At 42.7% G+C, this 26,315-nt stretch overlaps 1 protein-coding gene across 3 annotated transcripts in view; it reads left to right on the top strand.

Moving 5' to 3' along the window:
• LOC124794656 (RNA-binding protein EWS-like) overlaps positions 1-26,315 on the top strand; it is a 93,556-nt gene that overhangs the window by 63,779 nt on the left and 3,462 nt on the right. For all 3 annotated transcript variants that reach the window (XM_047258182.1, XM_047258181.1, XM_047258180.1), the window contains one exon: positions 13,831-13,919. In XM_047258182.1, the coding sequence (XP_047114138.1) occupies positions 13,831-13,919 (89 nt within the window). The remainder of the gene's footprint in view (positions 1-13,830; positions 13,920-26,315) is intronic.

The following is a 26,315-nucleotide window of genomic DNA, read 5'->3' on the forward strand; positions in this document are numbered from 1 at the left end:
TCTTCTCATCCCCCCCCCCTCTGTCTCTTCTCATCCCCCCCCTCTGTCTCTTCTCATCCCCCCCCTCTGTCTCTTCTCATCCCCCCTCTGTCTCTTCTCATCCCCCCTCTGTCTCTTCTCATCCCCCCTCTCTCTCTTCTCATCCCCCCTCTGTCTCTTCTCATCCCCCCTCTGTCTCTTCTTATCCCCCCCCTCTGTCTCTTCTTATCCCCCCCCTCTGTCTCTTCTTATGCCCCCCCCTCTGTCTCTTCTTATCCCCCCCCCTCTGTCTCTTCTTATCCCCCCCCTCTGTCTCTTCTTATCCCCCCCTCTGTCTCTTCTTATCCCCCCCTCTGTCTCTTCTTATCCCCCCCTCTGTCTCTCTTATCCCCCCCCCTCTGTCTCTCTTATCCCCCCCCCTCTGTCTCTCTTATCCCCCCCCCTCTGTCTCTCTTATCCCCCCCCTCTGTCTCTCTTATCCCCCCCCTCTGTCTCTCTTATCCCCCCCCTCTGTCTCTCTTATCCCCCCCCTCTGTCTCTCTTATCCCCCCCTCTGTCTCTCTTATCCCCCCCTCTGTCTCTCTTATCCCCCCCTCTGTCTCTCTTATCCCCCCCCTCTGTCTCTCTTATCCCCCCCCTCTGTCTCTCTTATCCCCCCCCTCTGTCTCTCATATCCCCCCCCTCTGTCTCTCTTATCCCCCCCCTCTGTCTCTCTTATCCCCCCCCCTCTGTCTCTCTTATCCCCCCCCCTCTGTCTCTCTTATCCCCCCCCTCTGTCTCTCTTATCCCCCCCCTCTGTCTCTCTTCTCCCCCCTGCTCTCTCTCTCTCTCTCTCTCTCTCTCTCTCTCTCTCTCTCTCTCTCTCTCTCTCTCCTGCCCCCCTCTCTTCTTGTAAAATTTTTTTTGGTAGATGAATAAAATGCATATGGAACCAGAAAGAGTTGTTGAAAGATTGTGCCTTGGGGGGACCAAATGCTGTAGAATTGTGTGTGGCAAATAGTCTCTAAGTTTGATGTGATAGCTGTGAAAGTAAAACAGTGCAAACCCCAGGTTGAATTATCACTAATATAAGGACAAAGATTGATTGGTACTCACTGTTAAGATGACACGTTGAGTTGCAGACAGACACAATATAAAGGCTGTTACACATTTAGTTTTCGTCCAAAGCCTTTTCCAGAAAAGGAAACTCATCCACATTAATTCACACGAGCAAACACACCTGATGTGCACTTGACTGCCATTTCTGGCAGCTCGTAACAAAACGTGTCTGTCACATTTAGCTGAAGAAGCAGTCTAGATGGAGCAGGGGAGGGAAAGGGATAGTAGGATATGGGAGAGGGGAGAGGAGAGTGCTGCCTGGTGGTGTGTGGGGACTAGAAAGACACATGACGTCTGCCAACTGGCACAGCATAGGGAGGCTGGGGGGGGGGGGGGGCAGGAAAGCAGAGGAGCAGGAAGGGGGAAAGGCATGCGTGTACATTGGCAGAGGGTGAGGGTACACTGGACAGAAACTGTTGGGTGGATGGTGTGGTGACAATGGGTTACCGTAGGTTGAGGCCTGGATAATCTCGGGAGTGGACTGCTATTTGTGCAGTTCCATTCTTGTCCACAGGTTGGCAGTGGTCATTCATCCATATGGACAAGTCTTTCCTTGGGATAGCATTCCTGTGGTAAGAGGTTGGAGTTGGGAATGGCATAGGGATGGACTAGGATGTTGTGGAGATTGAGTAGATGACAGGAACCCGCTTTAGGAGGGGTGGGAAGGATCCCTTATTTCAAGGCATAATGGCAGGCAATCAAAGCCCTAGCGAAGGCTGTGGTTCAGTTGTTTCAATCTGGGGTGGTACTGGGTGATGAAGGGTATACACCTTTGTGGCTGATTCTTGGGGGTGGTGGGAGGATCGGGGTTGTGAGAGGAAATGGAATGGGAGGTCTGTTAGCAGACTAGGCCTGGGGGATAGTGCCTGTCTGTGAAGGCCTTGGTGAGGCCCTCTGCATACTGAGCAAGGGAGTTATTGTCACTGCAGATGCTCCATCCCCAGGTAGCCAGGGTATATGAGAAGGATTTCTTGGTGTGAAAGGGATGACAGCTGTCAAAATGCAGGTCCTGTTGATCATTGATGGGTGGACAGAGGTGTGGGTGGCGCCATCAGAGAGGAGGTGGTTATGTCCAGGAAGGTGGGATGTTGATTTGAGGAGGACCAGTTGAAGTGGATGGGAGAGAAGGCATTGATGTGATGGAATGACGAGAAGTTGTCTTGACCCTGAGTCATGAAGATGTCATCAGTGAACCTGAACCAGGCAAGGAGTTCGAAATTTTCAGAGGCTAGGAAGGCTTCAGCTAGATAGCCCATAAACATGTTAAGATAGGAGTGTGCCATGGATTTGTTTCTGTATCTTTCTTTTAAAGTAGAAGTAGTTGTGAATTAGGAAGAAATTAAGAAGGTGTAAGAGGAAGGGGTAGCGGTTTTGGAGTTTGATAGCTATTGGAAAACGTAGTGTCCAATAGCGTCAAGACCTTGGGCGTGAGGATTTTGGTATGTAGGAAAGTGGTGTCAGCAGTGATGAGTAGGAATCCAGGAGGTAAAGGGGTGGGGATGGAGTAGACTTCATGAAGGAAGCTGTTGGTATCTTTGATGTGGGAGGCTAGATTATGGGCAATAGATTGGAAGTGTTGGTCAGTGAGAGCCGAAATTCTTTCTGTGGGGGCCACAATAACTAGCTAAAATGGGGTGTCAGAGACTGTTGCTCGGCAGAGGTCTTCCAGCAGGTAGTCACTGTGGTTCATAATGACAGAGGTGGAACCTTTGTTTGCAGGTAGGAAGACTAGGTCAGGATTTTTTGTGTGGTTATGTTTGGCTGTCCTTTCTTCTGCTGAAAGTTTGATGTTCTTAGGAAGGGACCTGGGGAAGGATGGTGAAATTGAAGGTGAGTAATTCCTGGAAGGTAGGGGGGGGGGGGGGGCAGGGGGGAGATCATTGATGGATGGTGGTATAATGGGCAAAGCAGTAGGATGGTAGTAGGTTGAATAACTTTCGGGAATGATTCTCTAGGCACTGGAGAGCAAGGGAATCAATTTCAGGTCTGTGATGTGTGTAGCAGGGATTACACAGTAGTACAGGGTGTGTACGACCCAGGAGAAACCTGGGAATTTTTTCATCCGGGAGAAAACTAGGGAATTTTTCAGAATTCCAGATATTTTTCATTGTTTTAGTTTTCAGTTTAATTTTTGTAACTTTGACTGAAAAGAATTGATATTTTAGCAAAGAATGTTACCGTATTGTACTACTGGAGAACAAGAGTGCAGCAATAAAACATAAACGAGAGAGAGAGAGAAATAAAACTTACGTTGCAAAGGAATTGTGCCATTTACAACATCAAAACACAGTGCATGCACAATGGTCTGCAAACGGCAAAAATATGTCAAAGACCTTATGGTGAAGACTATGTAATACTTTGTAACAATAAACTAGTTTCTGTGAGTGTAGCGTCACAGCTGTTTACATTAAGTTCGTTTGACCAGTCGCCAGTGGGCTCATATGCTTACGCAGTTGACTAACATATGAGCAGTACCTTCTCCTGCTTCCGGTTACTTGAAGTGTGGCTATTAGCTGTATCAGGAGTAGCAACAACAGACAGATGCTAATCAGAAAATTTTTTCGTGTGCACCCTAGCTGCCAGATCAGTGCATGTGCAGAGTTGTTTGAGTTGTAGTGGTGACGGGGGTAGTCTCTATGTGAGCCATATATGCGTTAAGTGATTTCGCTGTTTCCTCGTCATTTACAGGTCCCATGTCAAATGAAAACAAAATGAATTTCTGTGGCTGAGAGCTATCGAGTAAATTAAAATGCATTCACATAATATGGAAGGCAAAAATATATTATTAGTTTGTTTTCTGATTTTATTTCCAAGTTTTTAGCATACAAGCATTAATCGCCTTGTAGGGCAATGAAGTTATTTTTGTCAGTTTTGGAACCAATAATAGTGGCTAACGGGCAAAAATTCTAACAATCAAGGAAGTAAGAAGCCACTAGGATCAGGCGAGGAAGCAGGGCCAAGTGCTGGTAGAAGTAACACAACACCTTACTTCTAATGCATTTATTAAAACTAGCTAAAATACAATATACAATCTGCCAAGATAATGAATATAGGGAGAATCAAACCTTAAGAAACTAGTTCATCAACAATTTAACATTGTACCTCGCAACATAGTGCTGCGTATGCCTTAAGGGTTGCAATCGCAAAGAAAGCCTGAAGGGCCAATTTAGCAAGAATACATATAACGTATTCAGCCTGAAGGGCTAGTAAATTTGCAAACCAAAATTCACTTCACTTCAAAATTTAAGATATAAAAGACCAATACCACAGACAAAGAAAATATTCAAATATAAACGTATGAACAGAAGGTTCGAGCCCGAAGGGCCACCAAAATAGTTAACTAGACTTTAGTTAAAGAGCAGATTTTCAACAGTTTAGGCAAGGCAGTGTGAAACAATAAGAGACATGAAGGGCCAGATTAAGAAGATAAGAAAATCTTAAAAATGTCAACTGGAAAATAACAATTGCTTATTAACAACTCGACCTTGAGGGCCAGGTAATAAATGAAATTAGTCAAACAAATTCTGCAATAAGTAAGTAATGGCCAGGAATTTATCTGTAAGTTGGCCTTAAGGGCCCCAGTACACTAACAAGGGAGGTTAAGTGTTAAAACTGGATTTCAAAGCCTTAAGGGCTGTAGAGCTTCCAAAAGGGGGGCCTGAAGGGCCAATTCATCAAGGTAATTAATAAACAGCTCAGCCTGAAGGGCTGGCCAATGGTTAAGGTTAGGCAAGTTCTCAAAAATAGAAGGCAAATCAACAAATTTATCAGTAATCAAGCCTTAAGGGCCACAGTACATTTAGAATCCACATTAAGCATTAAGAGCTATCATACAGCAAAGTGATTCCCTAAAACTTAGCAACCTTAAATAAATCAATTGATACTATCCAGCTTAAAACCTAGGGACAACAATACATGCATATACTTCTAAAAGGTAAACCTGCATAAAATCTAAATTTAAAATGCAATCAATCGCACACCAACAAGGCCAGCAAATTTACAAAAGTTTAACCACAGTTGCTGAGTATGAAATACAAGCAGCTGCAAGGCTACCAATCAGTCATCGTGCCCCAATATCATGATTTACAATCTTCAGGTAGTATGAAACAAGAAAAATACAAGGCGAGCCCCAAAGAGGAATTAAATGATGCCCTTCAATTACAAATCATTAAACTGCAGCGTAAAGCTGCCACATTTCACAAACTGGCGTAAAAGCCAGCAGCTCAATCGACACTGTTCATATAGGCAAACATACAAATAAAATTCTCTAATCCTGTAAAATTTTCAGTCTAAAAGGGGCTGATAATAACACACGGTATTAAAACAATTTTTAAGATAAACACATGCACCAACAACTTTTAAGGTGTGCACAGCCACGTACTTCACAAATATCTTTTCTTTCTCTCACATACATAGAACACGTAGGCTTGGAACTGACTACCAAATTGGTCACAAGAATCAATAAATAGCGACCAATACATCAGTACCTAATTAGACAGTCTCCTGGTGTGACATGACAGAGCAACAATTCACATTCACAGCCTTTGATTCAACATGTTCTACTATCCTTGTTGTACAGCATCGACCATGCCCGGAGTGCCTACTGCAAATTTTAACCAAGCAATTCACACTCACGTCGACACCTCACCGAGGAACCAGCCCAGCAGTACAAGAACAACCTACACACTCGAAGTCAGACTCCACAAACGCGGTGCAGAACTAACACTCAACCTTTTTCTTCATAGGTTCAGAACCGGCGAGCTAAACCGGTGGATGGAAAACACACAATGTCGGCGGCAGCAACATAAAGGAAGTCGCAAACACCACCCTAATACAAGGCAATAGCAAGTCAAAAGCACAACGACAATAGCGCAATATACTCAACTTCAGTCCCGGAGGAAAACCTGCAACCGTCCTCAGTGACTCCCACTATTCTCCAGAACAGCAACATCACAGCTCCTTATTTCAATTCTCTTTCGACAAGAACAAGCATAATCGGAGCTAATGGCTTCTCCAAGTCAGACACGCTGTGCCGTAGAACCTCACGGTGGAATGAGCCGGCCGACACCACACAAACCACCGCAAGTAAGACAAACAAGTACTTCTGGAGTTGATGGCATACTGCCTTGCTTCACGACTCACTCCACTCCACCGACCTAGAGGGTGGGGCACGAGACGAGGAGAACAGACGGCGCTGCCACGCGGAAAAGCGCCAGTGGGAAGCCGAGGCGTAACAAGGGCGTGTGTTTAAACGAGACGGACAGAAGCACGTCTCAACCTCCACCCCTCAAACCCAAACGAAGGGCCCGCAGACAATCCGACACTCTTCACTTGACTAAGATGCACTCGGTACTGTTTACCGGAACCATTATGGTGAACCAAAAGATTGTCTGGACCCAAGACCCGTAAGATAGTCCATGGGCCGATAAAACGGGGAATAAACTTACTTAGCCTACCCGAACGTTTTCCTTTCCCCATCATATTCCTAATGTGCACCTGATCACTAGGCTTCCCATTAAAGGGGAGGCGATATCGATTATAACGACGTGCTTGCCGGGTATGAGCCGCAACAAAGTTACGCCTCGCCTGTTCCCAGTTTTGCTTAATCAGATGAGGGCTGACCTCAGAAGATGTCTCCCACGGATGGAGACGAAACGTTAGGTGGAAATTTTATACATTGACCATGGCCTCTCAGCCCGGAAGTTTTAACTGAAGACAACACCGGCTGTGAAAGCCTACATTGTATGGTTCAAAAGATCAATATTACATGCAAAAGCTTAGCTTTTCTTGTAGCTACACTATGTATATTAATGTAAACTATTAACTTTTCCGCCAGCTGGTGTGGTCGAGCAGTTCTAGGCACTTGTCTGGAACTGTGGGACCACTACGGTCTCAGGTTCGAATCCTGCCTTGGGCATGGTGTGTGTGATGTCCTTAGGTTAGTTAGGTTTAAGTAGTTCTAAGTTCTAGGGGACTGATGACCTTGGATGTTAAGTCCCATTGTCCTCAGAGCCATTTTATTAACTTTTCCTCTTTGTGTGTTTAACTTTTACTCTGTGTTTGCACTACATAAGTCATCTTGCTATTGGCCTATGCTCTGAATATCTGCTGTCATTGGCTGGCGAGATCACATGGCCTTTGAGGTATGGTTGGCTTACAAAAGGTCATCACAATCTTGATTTCAACACTCCAGAAACTAAAGTGCTGTTTGGTGGAATTCGAATTTATTCTTTCACGAACGGGTATATGTTGCTGCACATCAAAGGTCGTTGCTGCACATCAAAGGTCTTTCCAAAACATCTCTCCTTTTTTTCGTTAAAGGTCTTTCCAAAACTTCTCCCCCCCCCCCCCCTCTTAAAGTGCTGGGAAAAAACGTATTTAAACCTGGGAAAAAGTACATGTTTTAACCGGGATATCCGGGAAAAATCTAGGGAATTTTTTTTTCCCCTTGTACACGTATACACACTGTAGTAGTATCTTGCAGAGGTGGTTCTGGGATGCCTGTGCCATGGAGATGCGTTTTTTCAGTACCAGGTTTGTAACAGCCAGGAACTGACGAAATCTTAAAAAGATCCAGGGCGGTATCCAGGGAAAGGAACTTTTGTGGTTAGGTCGATAAGGTATGCTTGTCTGAAAACCGGTGCAGAAAGATGGAACTGGGATCCATTGTGACAGGGAAGGCGTAGAGGAAACGGGAAAGACATGGATATGGCAGATGAAGTTGTTAGATGGTTTTGAGGGGAGCTGGATAACAGGAATACATGTAAAAATATGCAAAGACATGCACAAATTCGTAAGAATGCACACAGTTATGTAAAAATGTCCACAAATTTAAAAACATGGGTGAAAATAAATGGATGAGGTATGGGAGATGTGTGTATTGGGTTAAGGGAAGAGAAAGGTGAATAAGGGTTGGTTATGTCTAGGATCATAAGTCAGTGTGGCACAGGTGGGTATGTAAAATGAAATGTGAAAGTACTTGAGGATGAGGTGGTATCATTAGGAATAATTATAATTATTGATGGTAAGAATTTGGGGTGTCAGATTTTGCCTCAATCATCCGCACTGTCATGTAGGCACATGTGCGCGGATAAGATCATTGAGACATTGTGGATCAGAAGTTGGAGCATGTGGGGTTTGGAAGGCGATGAATGAAAACTGGAAGGAAGAGAGAAAACAGATACTGTGTAGAGTAATGCTTTAAACAATAGTCACAAAAAAAAGTCACAGGGTTGTGGGATGGAAGAAAAGCTGTTAGGTAAAATCGAACAATGGAAACTCCAGGTTGGAATAAAAACACCATATTCAAAACATGAATTGTTACTCACCATAAAGGTGGCATGTAATTTGCGGACAGGTGCAACGAAAGACAGTTACACACATAGCTTCTGCCCAAAGCTTTCTTCAGAAAAGGAAATACATGCACACACATTCCAAACAATGGAAAATCCAGGATGGAATGCATTCTATGTAGGCATGCCAACCAACAAGCTGTCTGTCCGCATGAACGGCTACCGACAAACTGTGGCCAAAAAACAAGTAGACCATCCTGTAGCTGAACATGCTACCAAACAGGATACCCCTCATCTCAATGACTGCTTCATAGCCTGTGCCATATGGATTCTTCCCACCAACACCAGCTTTTCTGAATTGCGCAGGTGGGAACTTTCCCTGCAATACATCCTACGTTCCCGTAACCCTCCTGGCCTCAACCTTTGTTAGTCACTGTCCTCACACATCCAGCCCCCTCCCTGTTCCCATTCCAGCACTACACAGCTGTCATTTCACCACCACACCCAGCCTCTTAATTTCTTTTATTTTTATTTCTCTCTTTTCCGCTACTTACCCCTCCCCCCTCGGCACCTTCTCCTCTAACCTCCATCTAATCTGCGACACTTCACTGTCCGCCACCCCCCCCCCCCCCCATACTATCCCTCCCCCTCCCTGCCCCAGCCTCCTCCTTACTACCACCCAGTCAAAACTCCCATCATGCACTGGTGCTGCTGCTCACAGTGTAGTTTCATCTCTCTGAGACTGCAGATGTGTGTGCAAGTTGTGCTTGCAGGAATGTGTGTGTGCGTGTGTGTCTACTGCTGACAAAGGCCTTAATGGCCAAAAGCTGTGATTGTGTGCACCTTTTTATTGTGCCTATTGCAGCTCAGCATCTCTGCTATATGGTGAGTAGCAATTGTCACACACATTTCATTAACACAAGCAAGCATACCTCATGCACACATGACCACCATCGCCAGCAGCTCGGACTGGAATGCAACTGTCACATTCATTGTAAGCAGCACTCTAGAGGGGATGGGGAAGGAGATGGGTTAGCAGGGCACAGGTGGATAGAGAGAACAATGCTGTCCGGCAGTGTGTGCAGGGACCAGGAGGCGGCATGACAAGACTGCTAACAGTGCAACATTGGGAGGTTGACACTTAGATGCCAACTATTGGTTGGTCTGACAGCATACAACATTTTCGTGTCAGTGTTAGTTCTTTTACAAGTGTGTATGTTGCTACCTCCGTCTCCCACCCTCCTCCTCATTTCTTCCTGTGAGAAATTAGTTTTTTGACTTCAGTATTGGAGTTTTCATTGTATTTAACATTTGCCTCGGTTCTAATGCCATAATCTGCACTATAACATTAGTACCCACCTAAATCATGGCAGCTGGTGCCATATTGAAAACTGTTCCACAACATTGAATGGTAGCTCGCAGTGCCATTGCAGTATGTCATGAGCAACGGTCTTACTTTTGTTGTGTTTGAACCCACCCTTAATGAAGGAAAAATGTGGATTTCTGTGTAGCTACTGTGAATCTAGGGAAAGCCTTTGACTGCTCAAGTTGGTATAAGATTTTGGAGCCTTGAGACAATTAGGACGGATGAGAAATTTATATCCCCAACATAAACCAAGAGAGAGGAATAAACAGCACATTCAGCACAGAAGATGGCTTAAGAGAAATTGTTAAGGTGTATGTGATGCAGAGATGTATTATGTTTATATAGGATATATAGAAGTAGATTGCTGCAGATGGAGAAAGCTAACTTCATTAAAAGTGCTCTATCTGTTTTTAATATCGATAGGTTATTGAGGAAGAAGTCCCTGAAAGTGTGTTTAGAGAATACAGAATTGTTTGGAAGTAAATATGTTGCATGGAAGATGTGTAGAAGAAATTGGAAGCATTTCAAACGTAGTGCTATCAAAGTATGTAAGAATTACGTGGGCAGTACCAAATGAGAAATTAAAAGGAATAGGGAAGGAAACAGGTCTATGACAAAACTGGACAAAAAGAAGACACAGTACAATGCAACCTACACTGTGGCATCAAGAAATCATCAACATGACAATAGATGTACTCGATGGAGGAGCACAAGATAGGAAACCAAATTAAAAAATTGTAGATACTTGTGTGTAAAAAAAAAAAAAATAACTAATATCTCAGGAAGAGTTTTGTGCAGCTTCGTTTATACCTTACAAACTCCCAGTGTGAGGAAATTGTCTGTGCCTATGGTGATGCAACCATGGCAATAGTTGCATATTTCCTCTTAGAGTATCAGAGGCTGCTGTATGTAATGGCATAACCACTTAATAGTTGATGGTGGAAAACTGCACCTGTTGTATATAGCAGTGGAAAAATAATTGGACCTTCCAGATACGGACACCAGAGCATTAAAGGACATTGTTACCATTAAGAAAACAACCATTGTACACCACTTTTGTATAGGAACACTGTCTGGAGAGGCATAGAGAAACATTTTTGGTAGTGTTTCTGTTGATAAATATTGCATAAAGTTGTGGTTTAAGTGCTGCAAGGAAATTCGAACCAGCTTTAACATCTAATATGACCCACTCAGATGTAATGATATGTACAATTTGTTTTTAGTAAAATAAGGCTACTTTCAAATTATATGGTCTACAGTGTGGTGGTGTCTGCTGGGGGAAATATCCAATTCAGATTGTCTTGTTGTTGTGGTGGTGAAGTGGGGTGGAGGTGTTTGGGTGAATACATTACGAGCGTTGCAGGATTCTGTCAGGCACTGAATGAGAATGTAACAAATGATATCCGTGAAACCATAGTAGGTAACCATGTTTATCATTTAGTGGCATAGGTATTGCGCGCTATACTGGATTTCAAGTTCCACTGTAATCAGTGTCTTCAGTTGCATGATTGGAAATACACAGATTTGATTTGATTAGCCCAAACAGCCTCTATGGTCAAAATGTTTTAATGTGATGATGTTATGGTTTGTGTGGAGAAAACAATTAAGTGCCAGTTATTCTCTTCCAACATCTCCCAAGAAACTGGGACTTCGTCTTTGTGAGAAATGTGTAAATTCTGTTGCCAGTCAGATGTCAACATGTTTGTGAAACATCAGTACACAAAAATCCATTGTAACTAATACCAGACAAGTCATTCAGTGAGGAAATTTGATAAGTCATGCAGGCAAAATTTTATCATCACCACCAGTATTTACAGACCGGCAGTATTACAACAGTATTACAAACTGGTTTAATGTCTAGCTTAAAGAGGGATCCTGCTTCCATCACTATCAGATGAACCACTACAAAGGTGTTAAAATTTCCACCCAGACAGGGACTTGAGCCTTGGACCCTTAGGTTAAAAGCCTAATGCTATACCAACTGAGCTAACCAGGCCCACACATTAGGATTGCGGTACAGCTGCATGGTGTGCGAGTGATTCACTTGGGTAAAAAAACCAATTTTATGACTACAAGGAAACTTGTGTGGTTTGAAAGCAGCTAACAACTGGTGCACTATAAGCAAACATGTTTTTGTCTGCATTCCATGTATGCTTAAAGATTGCTGTCACTGTGGCAGTATGAATTGTCATTACAAATGTCACAGACATCCTTTGTTTCAAAGGTGGAGCCAGCAGTGTTCTGTGCACATATTTGTGTGTGTGAAAACTACATATTCTTAATATAGCGGATATGCTCAGTCGCAGATAGGCTTAGAAAAAAGACTGTCACAAATATAGCTTTTGGCCAGTAAGACCTTCGTCAAAATTAGACACACACACACACACACACACACACACACACACACACACACACACACACACACACACAAACGCAACTCACACACACAACTGCAGTCTCAGGCAACTGAGGCCACTCTGCAAGTAGCAGCACCAGTTCATGATGGGAATGGCAACTGGGTGGGGGTAAGGAGGAGGCTGGGACTGGGAAGGGGAAGGATAGTAGGGTAGCGGTGGCAGACAATGACATGCTGTTGGGGAGCGCGTAGGGACGAGGTGGAAAGAGGGTAAGGGCTGCTATGAGCAGTCGGGAGGTTAGACGGAGGGCAGTGGAGAGGTGGGGAGGAGGGGTAGCAGAAAAGGAGAGCAGTGAAAAGAATGGGTGCGATGGAAGAGTGAGGGCTGTGTAGTGCTGGAATGGGAACAGAGAACAGGCTGGATGGGAGAAGACAGTGACCAACGAAGGTTGAGGCCAGGAGAGTTACAGGAATGCAGGATATATTCCAGGGAAAGTTCCCACCTGCGCAGTTGGCCACAGTTTGTTGTTGGCCATTCATGCAGACAGCTTGTTGGTTGTCATGCCCGCATAGAATGCACTACATTGGTTGCAGCTTAGCTTGCAAATCATGTGACTGGTTGATGGGATAGGTGATGTTTGTGACCAGACTGGAGTGGGTGGTGGTGGTGGTGGTGGTGGTGGTGGTGGTGGTGGAGGGAGGGAGGATGTATAGGACAGGTCTTGCATCTAGGTCTATTACAGAGGTATGAGCCATGAAGTACAGGGCTGGGATCAGGAGTTGTGTAGGGATGGATGAGTATATTGTGTAGGTTTGGTGGATAGCGGAATACCACTGTGGGAGGGGTGGGAAGGATAGTAGGCAGGACATTTCCCATTTCAGGGTACAGCTAGAGGTAGTTCAAACCCAGGTGGAAAATATAATTCAGGTGCTCTAGTCCTGGGTGGTACTGAGTTAGGAGGAGAATGCTTCTCTGTGGCCAGATGGTGGGAGTTTGTGAGGTGGTGGGAGACTGGAGAGATAAGGCATGGGAGATTTGTTTTTGTACAAGGTTGGGAGAATAATTGCAGTTTGTGAAGGCTTCAGTGAGGCCCTCGGTATATTTCAGGAGGAACTGCTCGTCATGGCAGATGCGACGACAATAGGTGGCTGGGCTGTATGAGAAGGGACTGCATGGTAAGGAACGGGTGACAGCTATCAAAGTAGAGGATTGCTGGTAATTAGTAAGTTTAATATGGACGGACATAGGTATCTTTGTTATGGAGAAACAAATACAGCTTGTTTTATATGAATTTATTATGTTTAAATGATTGCCATAGATAAAGAATAAGAGCAGCTTGCTAGTGACTTTGGTGATTGACTATTTCCTCACACATTTAGTATTTGTTCATCATAAAACTGAGTGTGTGTACAAAGCTGGTACCAAATATAGCCCAGTTTTTTCTTCCTGTGATAATCCAGCTCTGGGACTATTAGCAAAGTAAAGATCCCTGTCTGTCCCAGCAATTTACTGGGAAATTAAGGTCAATATTCAACATGTGAAGACAATGCAGATAAGAAAACAGTATTCATTTGTGGCATTGGAATAAGTCTCAGTGTGTGCATGTTCTCTACAGGACAATCCAAACAGTATAAATTTGTGTTTCTCTGTAGCAGTAATTAGTGATAATTCAGTTTTCTAGATTATTGTATGTTAAAGATTTGCAGTGAAACTTACATCATTATTTTTATTATTTTAGAGGCTGACTTGGAGGGAAAGACTCCAGATGAACAAGAAATGATGAAGATAATGGGTTTCTGTGCATTCGACACTACAAAAGGCAAAAAGGTATCAGGAAATGATGTAGGTTCAGTCCATGTAATTTTAAAACGCAAATATCGTCAATACATGAATCGCAAGGGTGGATTCAACAGACCCCTTGACTTCGTTGCTTGATCATATAAAGTGCGATGAATTTTTGTTTGGTTCTTTTGAAGGTATGGAGAATATTTAATACTGATTCATTTCTAAGGAACTGTTTATCTTTTACACAGAGGTGAAAATGTGTAATCCTCCAGATAATTTCCAGCTTTGTACAGTGAAACTATAGTCTATAATTTTGATCAAGGAGGCCGTATTTATATTTTCCAGTATCCTAATATAGGTACTGATTTGACAAATGAGGTGTGATGCACTCAGAATTTTAGCATTTTAGTAGGTTCCTGTATGACATACCCTATTTGTTTGTACCATGTAATGTTCATTTGTGCAAATAAATATTTTGTACAGCTACTGATGTTGACACAGAAAAATTTGTGTTCATGTGTAGTTTATTTCAAAGCTGTGTAAACTTCTGCATATAAATACTCAATAACACTCAAATTGGTAAACAGTGATGTGTGCAAGCATGCCCTGTTTTCCTACCACTGTTCTGTAACTAGCCCAGTCTCTCTCTCTCTCTCTCTCTCTCTCTCTCTCTATCTCTATCTCTATCTCTATCTCTATCTCTATCTCTGTGCGTGCGTGCGCACGTGCCGGAAGACAGGGGAGTGCTTGCGTGCATGGGTGTTTAGCATGAGATGTCTCACAGACCTATCAAAATAGAAACATGCTATAGGCCGTATGATTTTCTTTTATTTATTGGCCTTTAGTTTCCACTATTCTCCCAGCTTGTTCATCCTCCTAGACTTGTACGTATATATGATATCAATACTGAGCGATGATGTGCTTTTTCTAGAGGAGCTGGGATCAGATCACTATCTGACCATTCAGATTTTGATTTTTAATGGCTTTTCTAAATCAACAAAGGCGAAAGTTGAATGTTAACTTCGAAGGGCCACTGCGGATCTACTTTCTTGTCCCAGTTTGGGCAATGTGTCCACTCCATCCACCTCTAATGACCTCATTTCCTGACGAAATATTAAACCGTGATGTTATATCATAATACAAATCTAATATTGTAATGATGATACAATTAGAAGTATTAAACAGTTTCTCTCTCTCCATATTGTCCCCTCACTCCCTCCATATTGTCCCCTCACTCCCTCCATATTGTCCCCTCACTCCCTCCATATTGTCCCCTCACTCCCTCCATATTGTCCCCTCACTCCCTCCATATTGTCCCCTCACTCCCTCCATATTGTCCCCTCACTCCCTCCATATTGTCCCCTCACTCCCTCCATATTGTCCCCTCACTCCCTCCATATTGTCCCCTCACTCCCTCCATATTGTCCCCTCACTCCACCCGCGCCGACCCGTCTCTCCACCCGCGCCGACCCGTCTCTCCACCCGCGCCGACCCGTCTCTCCACCCGCGCCGACCCGTCTCTCCACCCGCGCCGACCCGTCTCTCCACCCGCGCCGACCCGTCTCTCCACCCGCGCCGACCCGTCTCTCCACCCGCAATCACCCTCTAGTCTCCCGCACCCATCACCACCTACCCATTCCCTGTCTCTTTTCAGCCCTACCTGTCTCTTCTCAGCCCTACCTGTCTCTTCTCAGCCCTACCTGTCTCTTCTCAGCCCTACCTGTCTCTTCTCAGCCCTACCTGTCTCTTCTCAGCCCTACCTGTCTCTTCTCAGCCCTACCTGTCTCTTCTCAGCCCTACCTGTCTCTTCTCAGCCCTACCTGTCTCTTCTCAGCCCTACCTGTCTCTTCTCAGCCCTACCTGTCTCTTCTCAGCCCTACCTGTCTCTTCTCAGCCCTACCTGTCTCTTCTCAGCCCTACCTGTCTCTTCTCAGCCCTACCTGTCTCTTCTCAGCCCTACCTGTCTCTTCTCAGCCCTACCTGTCTCTTCTCAGCCCTACCTGTCTCTTCTCAGCCCTACCTGTCTCTTCTCAGCCCTACCTGTCTCTTCTCAGCCCTACCTGTCTCTTCTCAGCCCTACCTGTCTCTTCTCAGCCCTACCTGTCTCTTCTCAGCCCTACCTGTCTCTTCTCAGCCCTACCTGTCTCTTCTCAGCCCTACCTGTCTCTTCTCAGCCCTACCTGTCTCTTCTCAGCCCTACCTGTCTCTTCTCAGCCCTACCTGTCTCTTCTCAGCCCTACCTGTCTCTTCTCAGCCCTACCTGTCTCTTCTCAGCCCTACCTGTCTCTTCTCAGCCCTACCTGTCTCTTCTCAGCCCTACCTGTCTCTTCTCAGCCCTACCTGTCTCCCGTCTCTTCAATCCTCTGCCTCTTTCTCATTCCCACCCGCCACCCCACCTCGCCCGCACGCCCCAACCCCGTTCGCCGCACCCTCCCCCTCGTCCGTCCTGCCCGCCGCCCCACCTGTCGCGTCCCCCGTCTGCCCCACCCCTTCTCTCACTTCTCCATCTCCCTTACGCGCCCCTTACTTCTCTCTCTGCTGCCTCCCCTCGCCCCCCCCCCCTTCCTCGCCCCCTCGCCCGCCCCCCCCCCCCTCGCCCGCCCCCGACTGTACCATTGCCCGCCGCGTCACCTGTTGCCCCACCCCTTACTTCTCTAACTTCCCCATCACCCTTACCCACCCCCTTACTTCTCTCACTGCTGCCTTGCTCTGTCCCCGCTGCTTCACCCTCTCGTTGCATCTACCTGAACCTCACCATCTCTCTCCCTATCCCTCACCCCCACTCTCCCTTACTCCATCTACACCCCCTCCCGCCATCTCCGCCTCGGCTGCCCCCTCCTGCCGTCTCTCGTGTTCCCTCTGTCTCCCTCCTTTCTGCCCCTCCCTTTTGCCTTCCACTGCCCCCTTTATGCGTCCCCTCCATATTTCCCCCGTGTCCAACGCTCCTGATTTCTATCTTTTTGTACTCTCCCTCCCCTTCCTCTCCTTTGCCCCCGGTATTCTTCTTTTGTCCTCCACCACCCTTGATTTTCTCTGCCTCTCCCACTCCATCTCCCTCCCTCCCTCCCTCCCACTCCACATCCACTCTTTTTCAAAGTTGCAGCTGATGTTTACTGGTAAATGAAGTCTATTGTGATATTAATGTAGTAGTCTCCATGTGCAATATGTGAGTGTATGCGTTTGTGTGAGGGCAGTGGGGACTGGAAGGTGGACTTAAAGAGAAAGCTTATTGTTCTCTGCTGGAAAATGATTTAATATATGTACAAGCCTGTAAAGCTGCCACTGTCTTGAAATACTTACTGCTAGTCTGTGCATCCAGTAAGGAAAGAAAAGAATTGATGTTACTTCTTCGAACTGTCATTATGTTGGGAGAATGTTTTCTTAATTTCATGATTTTGTTTTTCCTCTTGAATTGAAGGGCAGAAGTATTTTCGCAACAAATTAAAATAGAAAAGGAAACTGCATAGCTATCAAATTTGATATCAAAAAGTGTCAAGCACCATTGTAAAGATTGCTTTGTGATAAAGTTTGAAAGTGGTGAAATAATCAGCAGAAACCATGAGAACCCGTGTCTTGTACACTCAGGTATGTGCAGTAAATCCCCCGACAGGCAGAAATTGTCCCTGTCAATAATGTTGATTACTTGACTTTTGGAAGGCATGCAGTGCAGTACTGCACTGTCTCCTAATGGATGAAATGCAAGCATACACAATAATGGACCAGCTTTGTGACTGTATTCAAGACTTTCTACCTTATAAAAGTGTAACATGTCATTTTCAGTGGCTGAAGTTGTTGGGTGCACACCCAAGGGAGTGTTACTGGATCATTAATGACCTAATGAATAACATCAAAAACATCATGAAACTGTTGCAAGGATTGGCAGTTGACTATCATTATAAACAAATGTAACGTACTGTGTACAGATAAGGGAAAATTACATGACTGCCAAACAATCACTGGAAACTGTCACATCCATTGAACATGAGAGTATCCATATTGTGTTACTTAAAGGGGAATGACCACATAAAACTAACTGTAGGAAAAACAGATTACCAAGTGAGGTGGTGCAGTGGTTACTGTACTGGACTCTCATTTGGGAGGCTGACGGGTCATACCAGTGTCCGGCCACCCTGATTTAGCTTTCCGTGACTTCCCTAAATCGCTTCAGGCAAATGCCAGGATGGTTCCTTTGAAAGGGCACAGCTACTTCCTTCTCTGATCCGATGGGACCGATGGCCTTGCTGTTTGGTCCCCTCTCCTCAAATCAATAAACAAAAAATAGATGACACACGTTGAAAGAATCAAGAAGAGAAGTGCGCTCGTGAATGAGGTAGCTTACAAATTTCTAGATCATCCAATACTAGAATATTTCCCTTCACTCTAGATTCCTTACTAGGTATGAGTGATAGAAGAAATAGAGAAGATCCAAAGATGATCTCTGCATTTTTTGTGAGTTAATTAAGTAAATGAAAGTGTTAGAAATGCTTGACCGATTCCTGTAGCAAACATGACAATAGAGGCTTTGTGCACCATGACGTGCTTTACTGTTAAAATACCAAGAGTATATGCTCTTAGAAAAGTCTGCGAATATTCTGTTTCCTCATTCTACTATCTCATCAAAAGACCATTAAGGTAAAATTACAATGATTTAGAGATCACAATGAAGGCTTACCAAGTATCGTTCTTCCCATGCACAGTTTGTGGCTGGAATAGGAAAAGGGAGAGGAGGTATGATGGTACACAAAGTACTCTTTGCCACACACCATAAGTTGTTTTGTGGATTGTAGATGTAGTTGTTTTCAGGAAATCACCAAAACTAAATAGTCTCGTCACGTGTAAAGAAGAAATTATGTGCAAATTACACATTTGGTCTTTTGTTTTTCCTGTACCATTATTTGGAGCAGTTTTTCCAACTGTTATATTTTATGTTAGAATGATATCTTCATTTACTTTTTGGGATGCTTCAGCAGGTTATGAACTTTCTTATGATAACTGTAGTTTAAGGCTCCAAACAGCTGAGTACCCTATGAATGTGGTGGTGGTGGTGGTGGGGGGTGGTGGTGGTGGTGGTTGTTGCTCCTTGATGATTCCCCAATGCCTCCTGCTGTGTTTCCGTTGGGTCATTACCTCAGAATTTTATAATCTCTTTGAATCGAGTTAAGAACTTGCTTGATGATAAACGCCTCACGCTCAGCATCAATCTTCATCTAGATTTTTCTGATGGTAGGTAAGTGGAGTTACCATATCAATAGTCGGAATAATCATTACTGGAGTACCACTGTCATCCAACAGTCTTTCTTGGTTCATCTACCTTTCTCTCATCTGGCTACTTGTCCCATTCAGTGTCATTTAATTTTCATTAGTCACAAATATGTCTTTTATTTCATTCTGTTACCTTATCCACTTCTTTGTTTTCCCTCTCACTCCTAGCAATTTGCAACAGCCATATCTCCATTTCTTTGTAGAAGGTACTTGAGTTTTACAGTTTCCCACATTAGAAGACCGCGTCTTACTGCCAAAACACATGTAATCTTTGTATCTTACACATCTAAAACTATTTTGAAAACAGCTTTGCTAACCAAATGCACTCCAGACCACTTTTGCTGTAGTGTTTATTTCTTTCTGTATCCATCTTCCCTTCTGGTGTCCTAAATACAACAGCTAATCAACAGATTCAATCACTTCGTTGGCAATGTTTACGATTTTTCAGTCAATATATTGATTGTACACTATTTTAGACTTAAAATGGAAATGGTGCCTCAGCTGTGTGGTGAGTTATTAACCTGTACTCCTTCTATGATTATTTTAGACTCATTGTAATTCATTTCCAAATCTTCAATTAAATTCGGTTGTTTAGTTCTTCCATTCCCTTTTGAGGCTTGTCTGCAGTCTCAATGTCAACAGAGCAATATCATCTGCTTCAGGTTGACTCATTAACTCTTATTCTTTGTTTTACCTACGGAAAGATCTGAAAACTTCCTCTAACTGTTGAGAAATATTTTCATGTCATTTATTTCCCACTTTTGTGATGAAATTTGTTGAAACTAAAGCAGTTCTCTAACACAAGTTAAATCAGTCTCAAGGTCTGTTATAGTAGTAAGAAGGTTTCCCAAAACTTAACGACAAAGGCAGAGTGGTAATTCATACACATTGCATCATTTTGTAATTTCATTCCCCCCTTGGAGTCACTCCCCTGTTGTTCCTTTCCTTGAGTAATAACTATCATATATTCTATTTATTTGTTTCTGATTCCAGTGAGTATCTTATATATTACAGAAAGGAGACTGCCAGGTCAACAGTTTTGTATTTCTTGCCTGTTTCTTGTGCTTGCTGATATCTAATAAATGTTCAGTTAGAAAACTGGTACATAATAAACATCTCTAACTCTGGGAAGACAGTGGTTGTGGGATGTGGTAGAGGTAGCCTTGGCCTCTGATGCAAAATATGTCTCACAAATTATTGTTTCTACTCTCCAGCCATACTGTTACAATATTTTTGCTGTTGTATTTCCAACGAGAAATACGTGCATGCTGCAGTTTTGTGACTGGTACCAGATATTAATTCTTATTATAGAAAATGATTTACCTAAACCTTGCATCGCTTTTATTTCATGAACAGTTTGATATTCGAACGAGGTTTTCAACATACGATAGTAGAATGAGGGGTATATAATTTTGTGCTTGTGTTACACTGTGAACAATTGTATTAACCAAGGCATTGAAGCAAGTATGGTTCTTGTAATGAAATGAGTTTTTTGCACTTAAAACCTCCTGAAAAGATAAGGACAGCCCAGTGATACAATGGCTTTGTGTGTGTGTGTGTGTGTGTGTGTGTGTGTGTGTGTGTGTGTGTGTGTGTGTGTGTGTGTGTGTGTACGTACTCTTGCTGGTCTCTTGTGCTGTCTGGTACCGCCATGTAGCATGTAGCAATGTTATTCCGTCACTTCTGGCTGGACTGCTGCTTAATATTTGTGTTTTCCTGTTCTCTATATGTGTTTGTCTGTTCTCGTCAACACTTACTGTTAGAAGAAATGTCACCCCCTTTCCCCTATTTATCAATACTCCATTCCTAGCAGTGCTAGAGAAATCGTATTCCTATAACACTTCTTTCTTTTACCATGTAAGTTTAGTTGAAATAGTGCCGGGCTTTCTAGAATATTCTGGATCTCTCTCTCTCTCTCTCTCTCTTTCTCTCTCTCTCTCTCTCTCTCTCTCTCTCTCTCTCTCTCTCGACCTTTCTGTACAGAGCAGTTGTAGGCATAAGAATGAGCCAAGCCCAGTTTTATACATTTTACAGAACATTAATATTTATGTTTGAATCTTTTCTGAATCTTCCCGTTCTGTAGCATTTAAACTTATTTTGCAAAAATACAGAACTTACATTATATTCTGTAAAAATATTATCACATAGTTATTCTAACTGTCATTTTTACATGTTAATAAGTGAAGTAAGGAAATAAAGAAGAAAATATAGACGATTTTCTAGACTTATTAGAGAGTATAATTACAGGTATGGAAGCAATAGTAATGGGTGACCTAAATGTGCAGGTAGGCAAAGAAAGGCAAGGGAATGGGGAGATAAATGGCCCATATGGATATGTGAGGAAAAATGAGGAAGGAGAGAAACTGGTTGATTTCTGTGAAAGAAATGGGCTGATTGTGGGCAACACATGGTTCCGTAAAAATAATAGCCAGAAGATAATGAGATATGGATGGGGTGATAGATGGACAAAGATGGCCATCGATTACTTTCTGGTGGAAAAGAAAAATTGGAGACACTTGATGGATGTAAATGCACTCCCGGGAGAGGCTTTTGATGGAAACCATCGAGTGGTGGTGGAAAAGATGAGATTCGATGAATTGAAAGACATAAAGGAAGAAAGGGAAAGGAAAATAAAAGTGTGGAAACTAAAGGATGGCATGGTACAAGAAAAGTTCAAGGAGTTACTCAAGCGTAAAATCCCTAACACGAGTATAGCAGTGTGGAAGAGGAATGGGGTAAGTTCAAAGAAGCATTTGTAAGCTCTGCTGAGACCTGTGGCAGAGTGTCCGGAAGGGTAAAGGAAAAGGAGACACATGGTGAAATGAGAGGGTGATGGAGGCAGCAAAAGAAAAGAAGAAAATCTGGCATGAATGGAACAGAGACTGAACAACTGAAAGTAAAAGGAAATACCAGGATAGTAAAAATAAGTGTGAGAAAATGTTAGCAGAAGAAAAGAGGAAAAGCTGAGAGAAATTCAACCAAGTGTTGGAGGTGTAAGTGGCTGCAGATGACAAACTGTGAAACAAAACAGTCACTGCTGAAACACAACACATCAGAGAAACCACACCATCTGGTAAAAAGGTATGAATTCATAATTTTATGTGTTTTTTTTCCAAATACCTGTCATTATGATTTAAAAACTAATAGAATGAAAACAGGAAAGACACCTGGGATAGATGAAATTATACTGTGGAGATAAGGCAGCTGGACCAGTTGGGCTACAGTGGCTATATAGACTAATAAGATGCATTTGGACCCAAAAATGTGTGTATGAAGAAAGGGAATAATAATCCCAGTTCTCAAGAATGGTGACAGGAAAGTATGTGGCAATTATCAAGGGATCACACTCCTATCCCAAGTAGCAAAAATAATGGAGAGGATACTGGAAAGAAGAGTGAGAGTAAAAGTGGAAGGGCAGTTAGAAGAGGAGCAGTATGGCTTTTGTCATGGTAGATCAGCAGTGGACTCAATCTTTAGTATGAGACAGTTGATGGATAGACATTGGGAGTGTGGGAAAGATCTGGTGATGACATTTCTCGACCTAGTGAAAGTGTTCCCAGAGAAGAGGTATGGGCAGCCATGATGAGAAAGGGAGTTAGAAAGAAAACACTTGAAGTCATCCAGGCAATGTATGAAAAAAGCTCTTGTTGTGTGTGCAGACATCAGTTGGAAGAACTGAATGGTTTAAGAGTGTTACGGGACTAAAACAAGGAAGTGTGATATCACCACTACTATTTATAATGGTGATGGATGAAATACTCAGAGAGACGAAAGAAGCTCATAGAGGAAGGGAGATGAAGCTGTTACTATTTGCAGATGATATTGTGGTGTGAAGAACAAACAGTAAGGAGGTACAAAAACAAATAGACATCGTAAATGATAAGGTCGAGAAATATGGAATGAAATTTAGTGTGGAGGAAAGCAAGACCATGGTGGTAACCAGAGGGGATAGGGAGGGCAAGGGACAAATTCATATTAAGGGGCGGTATATTGAAATAGTGGACAACTTTAAATATTTGGGAAGTGTATTAATGGGGAATGCTCTTTTGGAGGCAGAAATTAGCAAAAGAATACAACAGAGTAGTACATTGTACCAGTGTGTGAGGGACTTGGTGTGGAGAAGGGAAGTGCCAATGAGGTGCAAGTTGGTGCTATACAAGAACTACTTCACACCTACTCTAATTTACAGCTCAGGGACTTGGACTGTGACTAGAGGAGAGGAGAGTACGATACAATCCAGTGAAATGAAGTTTCTGAGAAGTATGCTAGGGAAGATGAGGAGAGAGAGTGAAAAATGAAGATGTTAGGAAGGAAATTGGAGTGGAGAAGTTGACTGAAAAAATTGAAAAGAATAGATTAAAATGGTTTGGGTATGTAAAGAGGATGGGAGAGGGAAGAATAACAAGAAAAATGATGGTGCTCAAGATTGAGGGCAAGAGATCAAGAGGAAGACAGAGAAAAAGATGGATTGATACAATAAAGATGAGTTGAAGGAGGAGAAACCTGCTATGGAACCAAATTGTGGAAGAAGAATGGTGGAAAGACAGTAAAGTGACAAAGTACCATTGATACCCCAACCCGACCAGATGTTGTATAGAGGGGAAACGATGACGATGATGATGATGATGATGATGATGATGATGATGATGATGATGATGATGAATAAGTCAAGTAAGAGTACCTTGTTCAAAGAAAGGAGGGCATGAGTCCGTGAATTGAAAGAAACATAAGCATTGACTTTTCCTTTATTGCTTGAAATAAGAATCGAACTACATTTAAGAAGTGAAGATTGCCTGTTCTGAGAACTTCAAGCAATAGGAAGACTGTTATAATATTCTTGTGCTGCTGACCCACAAAAATTTTTCAAAACTTCTAGATCCTGGTATTTCTCACGAGATGTGGGTAGTAGATTTGAAACATTTGGAACATTTTAGAATATGAAATTTTATCATAATAAATAAATTGGTAAGTTTTGGGGATTATCATGCAGTCTTACTGCTACTTGAAAACCCTCGCAAATCACTATAGTCCATTGAATTCTTCAGCTGGACGATTATAAGTCCTGAATTGGCACGCCTTGAGTGAGTTCTGTTTATAATGAGTTCCTAACTGGACACATAGGAAAGGGACACTTTTGCTTGTGGAAGGGCTTGAGGAATGCTGTCCATAGGCAAAATGTTTCAGATGTCGCTTCAGTAACATTAAATGGTGAAAAGTCTTTGACCGAGCTGATATGAGCTCCTGTATTTAATCTTTGGGGACTTCTGTGTGAGCTTTCTGGTTTATAAGGCCCATGTTTTTATCTGATTCCTGATAGAACGTCCTCTTATGGGAAAAGAGCTTCTGTTTGCTGTAATCAAATTGTACAAAAATTGAATAAATGTTTAGTCCTCATTTTGGCAAGAATATAAATCACAAAATATGTTCCAGTTTTTCACAGCCATGTCAATAATAGTTGTTACAAAATGTACGAATCATTGAACAGATATCCTTACTATCTTTTTTGGCAACAAGTTCAGGATGAAGGAAAAATGTAGAAATTGCATTTGATAAACAGTGGATCTTCGAAGCACACATAAGCCTAATTACTGTTACTACTTGGAAAGGAGGCAGTATGCTGTGTAACTGTATTAGCTGTTTCAGCACTTAATGTCCATGGCATGTTTCTTTGTTTATCAACTGGGGTATCTCCAGTAGAAAAGTGTCTTGATAGTTTTAGGTGACTGGGACTGGGACTGGGACTGGGACTGGGACTGGGACTGGGACTGGGACTGGGACTGGGACTATCTCGGAATATTGAAAACTTGTACTATGAAAAGTTAGGTGGGAATGTTGAAAACAATAAACCAAATGAATGCCTCACTTGTTTTTTAAGACTCTAACTTCTTCATAGCTTTTTAGTTGAGAGATCCGTCAGAGCATTTATATGAAGAAAAGTGTTCCAATGAAAGTCGGTTTCTTCGCAAGTCACCAGTGGTAACTTCACCAATATTATATATGAGCACGTTTTTTTTATTGTTTCTCCTTTGTCATTTCAATGCTGCTAACTTAACACTGAACAGCACAAATTTCTTTTTCTTACACATTCATTTTTAGAAAGTGTACAGACAGAAAGAAAAGAGGAAAAAAAAGTACCAGCACTGTACAAGACTGACAATGATTTTCAATATAAGGTTTGCTTATGTAAACAATTAAAAACCAGGAAAAGCATATACATTAGGTCATTCACACGGGCACGCATGCCCCCCCCCCCCCCACACACACACACACACACACACACACTCTCTCTCTCTCTCTCTCTCTCTCTCTCTCTCTCTCTCTCTCTCTCTCTCTCTCTCTCTCTCTAAGAATCAACTCAACAATGCATTACCCTAAATGCCTTATGACAAACTGAAACTTCTTTGACTCCATCCCCTACTTTTCCTTGTACTCTGTGCTTGTAAATAGCATTGTGAAATCTTGCTTCACATTCATCTTTCGTTGCGCTGTATTGGAAGTACAGAAATGAGATGACTGTGTAGAGACCATCACACGTAAGCTTAATGTGCCAACAGTGCACATAATTACAGTAATGTTTTACAACAACTGTTTGTCAGAGCTGCAACTTATATCGTTATTTACAGATCAGCACTTAACATACTAAGACTCCCCCTGCACCCTCCCCCCCCCCCCCTTTCCTCTGGACAGAGACTTTTTGAACCTCATTTACAGTATGACTTAGTGGTTTTTCCATACTTACTATAGTAGGAAATACTGGGTCTGTTCCACACATTCATATACTGCTGAAAACTCAAAATTGTAAAAATGGACTTAGCTATTCCTTTTCCTGGACCCATTTTCCTGGACCCTTCAGTTCGTATTGTTTTAAAAGGTTGCTGCACGTTGGTGTGTGTAGTTAAGTACTTGTATAAATTTATTGTGGACAATTTTTAAAGTTAATAATTTATGATTGTCATCAAGTTCTTCTATTTTCACATCCCATTCAGTGGCAAAGCGATCCTGAAGTATCTTGCTGTGATACATTCAGAAATCACATTTGTTCATTAAACATTAAAAATACTAATTTTCACTCAAATAAAGCATGTAAATGTGTTAAAAATCAGTGCAGAATTATTATGCCAGTTGGTAGATAGCATTAAGTTTTAATGAATTGCAGAAAATTTTGAGGTAGTAATG

Source organism: Schistocerca piceifrons, chromosome 4 (genome assembly GCF_021461385.2).
Source record: "Schistocerca piceifrons isolate TAMUIC-IGC-003096 chromosome 4, iqSchPice1.1, whole genome shotgun sequence".
Classification (NCBI taxonomy): Eukaryota; Metazoa; Arthropoda; class Insecta; order Orthoptera; family Acrididae; genus Schistocerca; species Schistocerca piceifrons.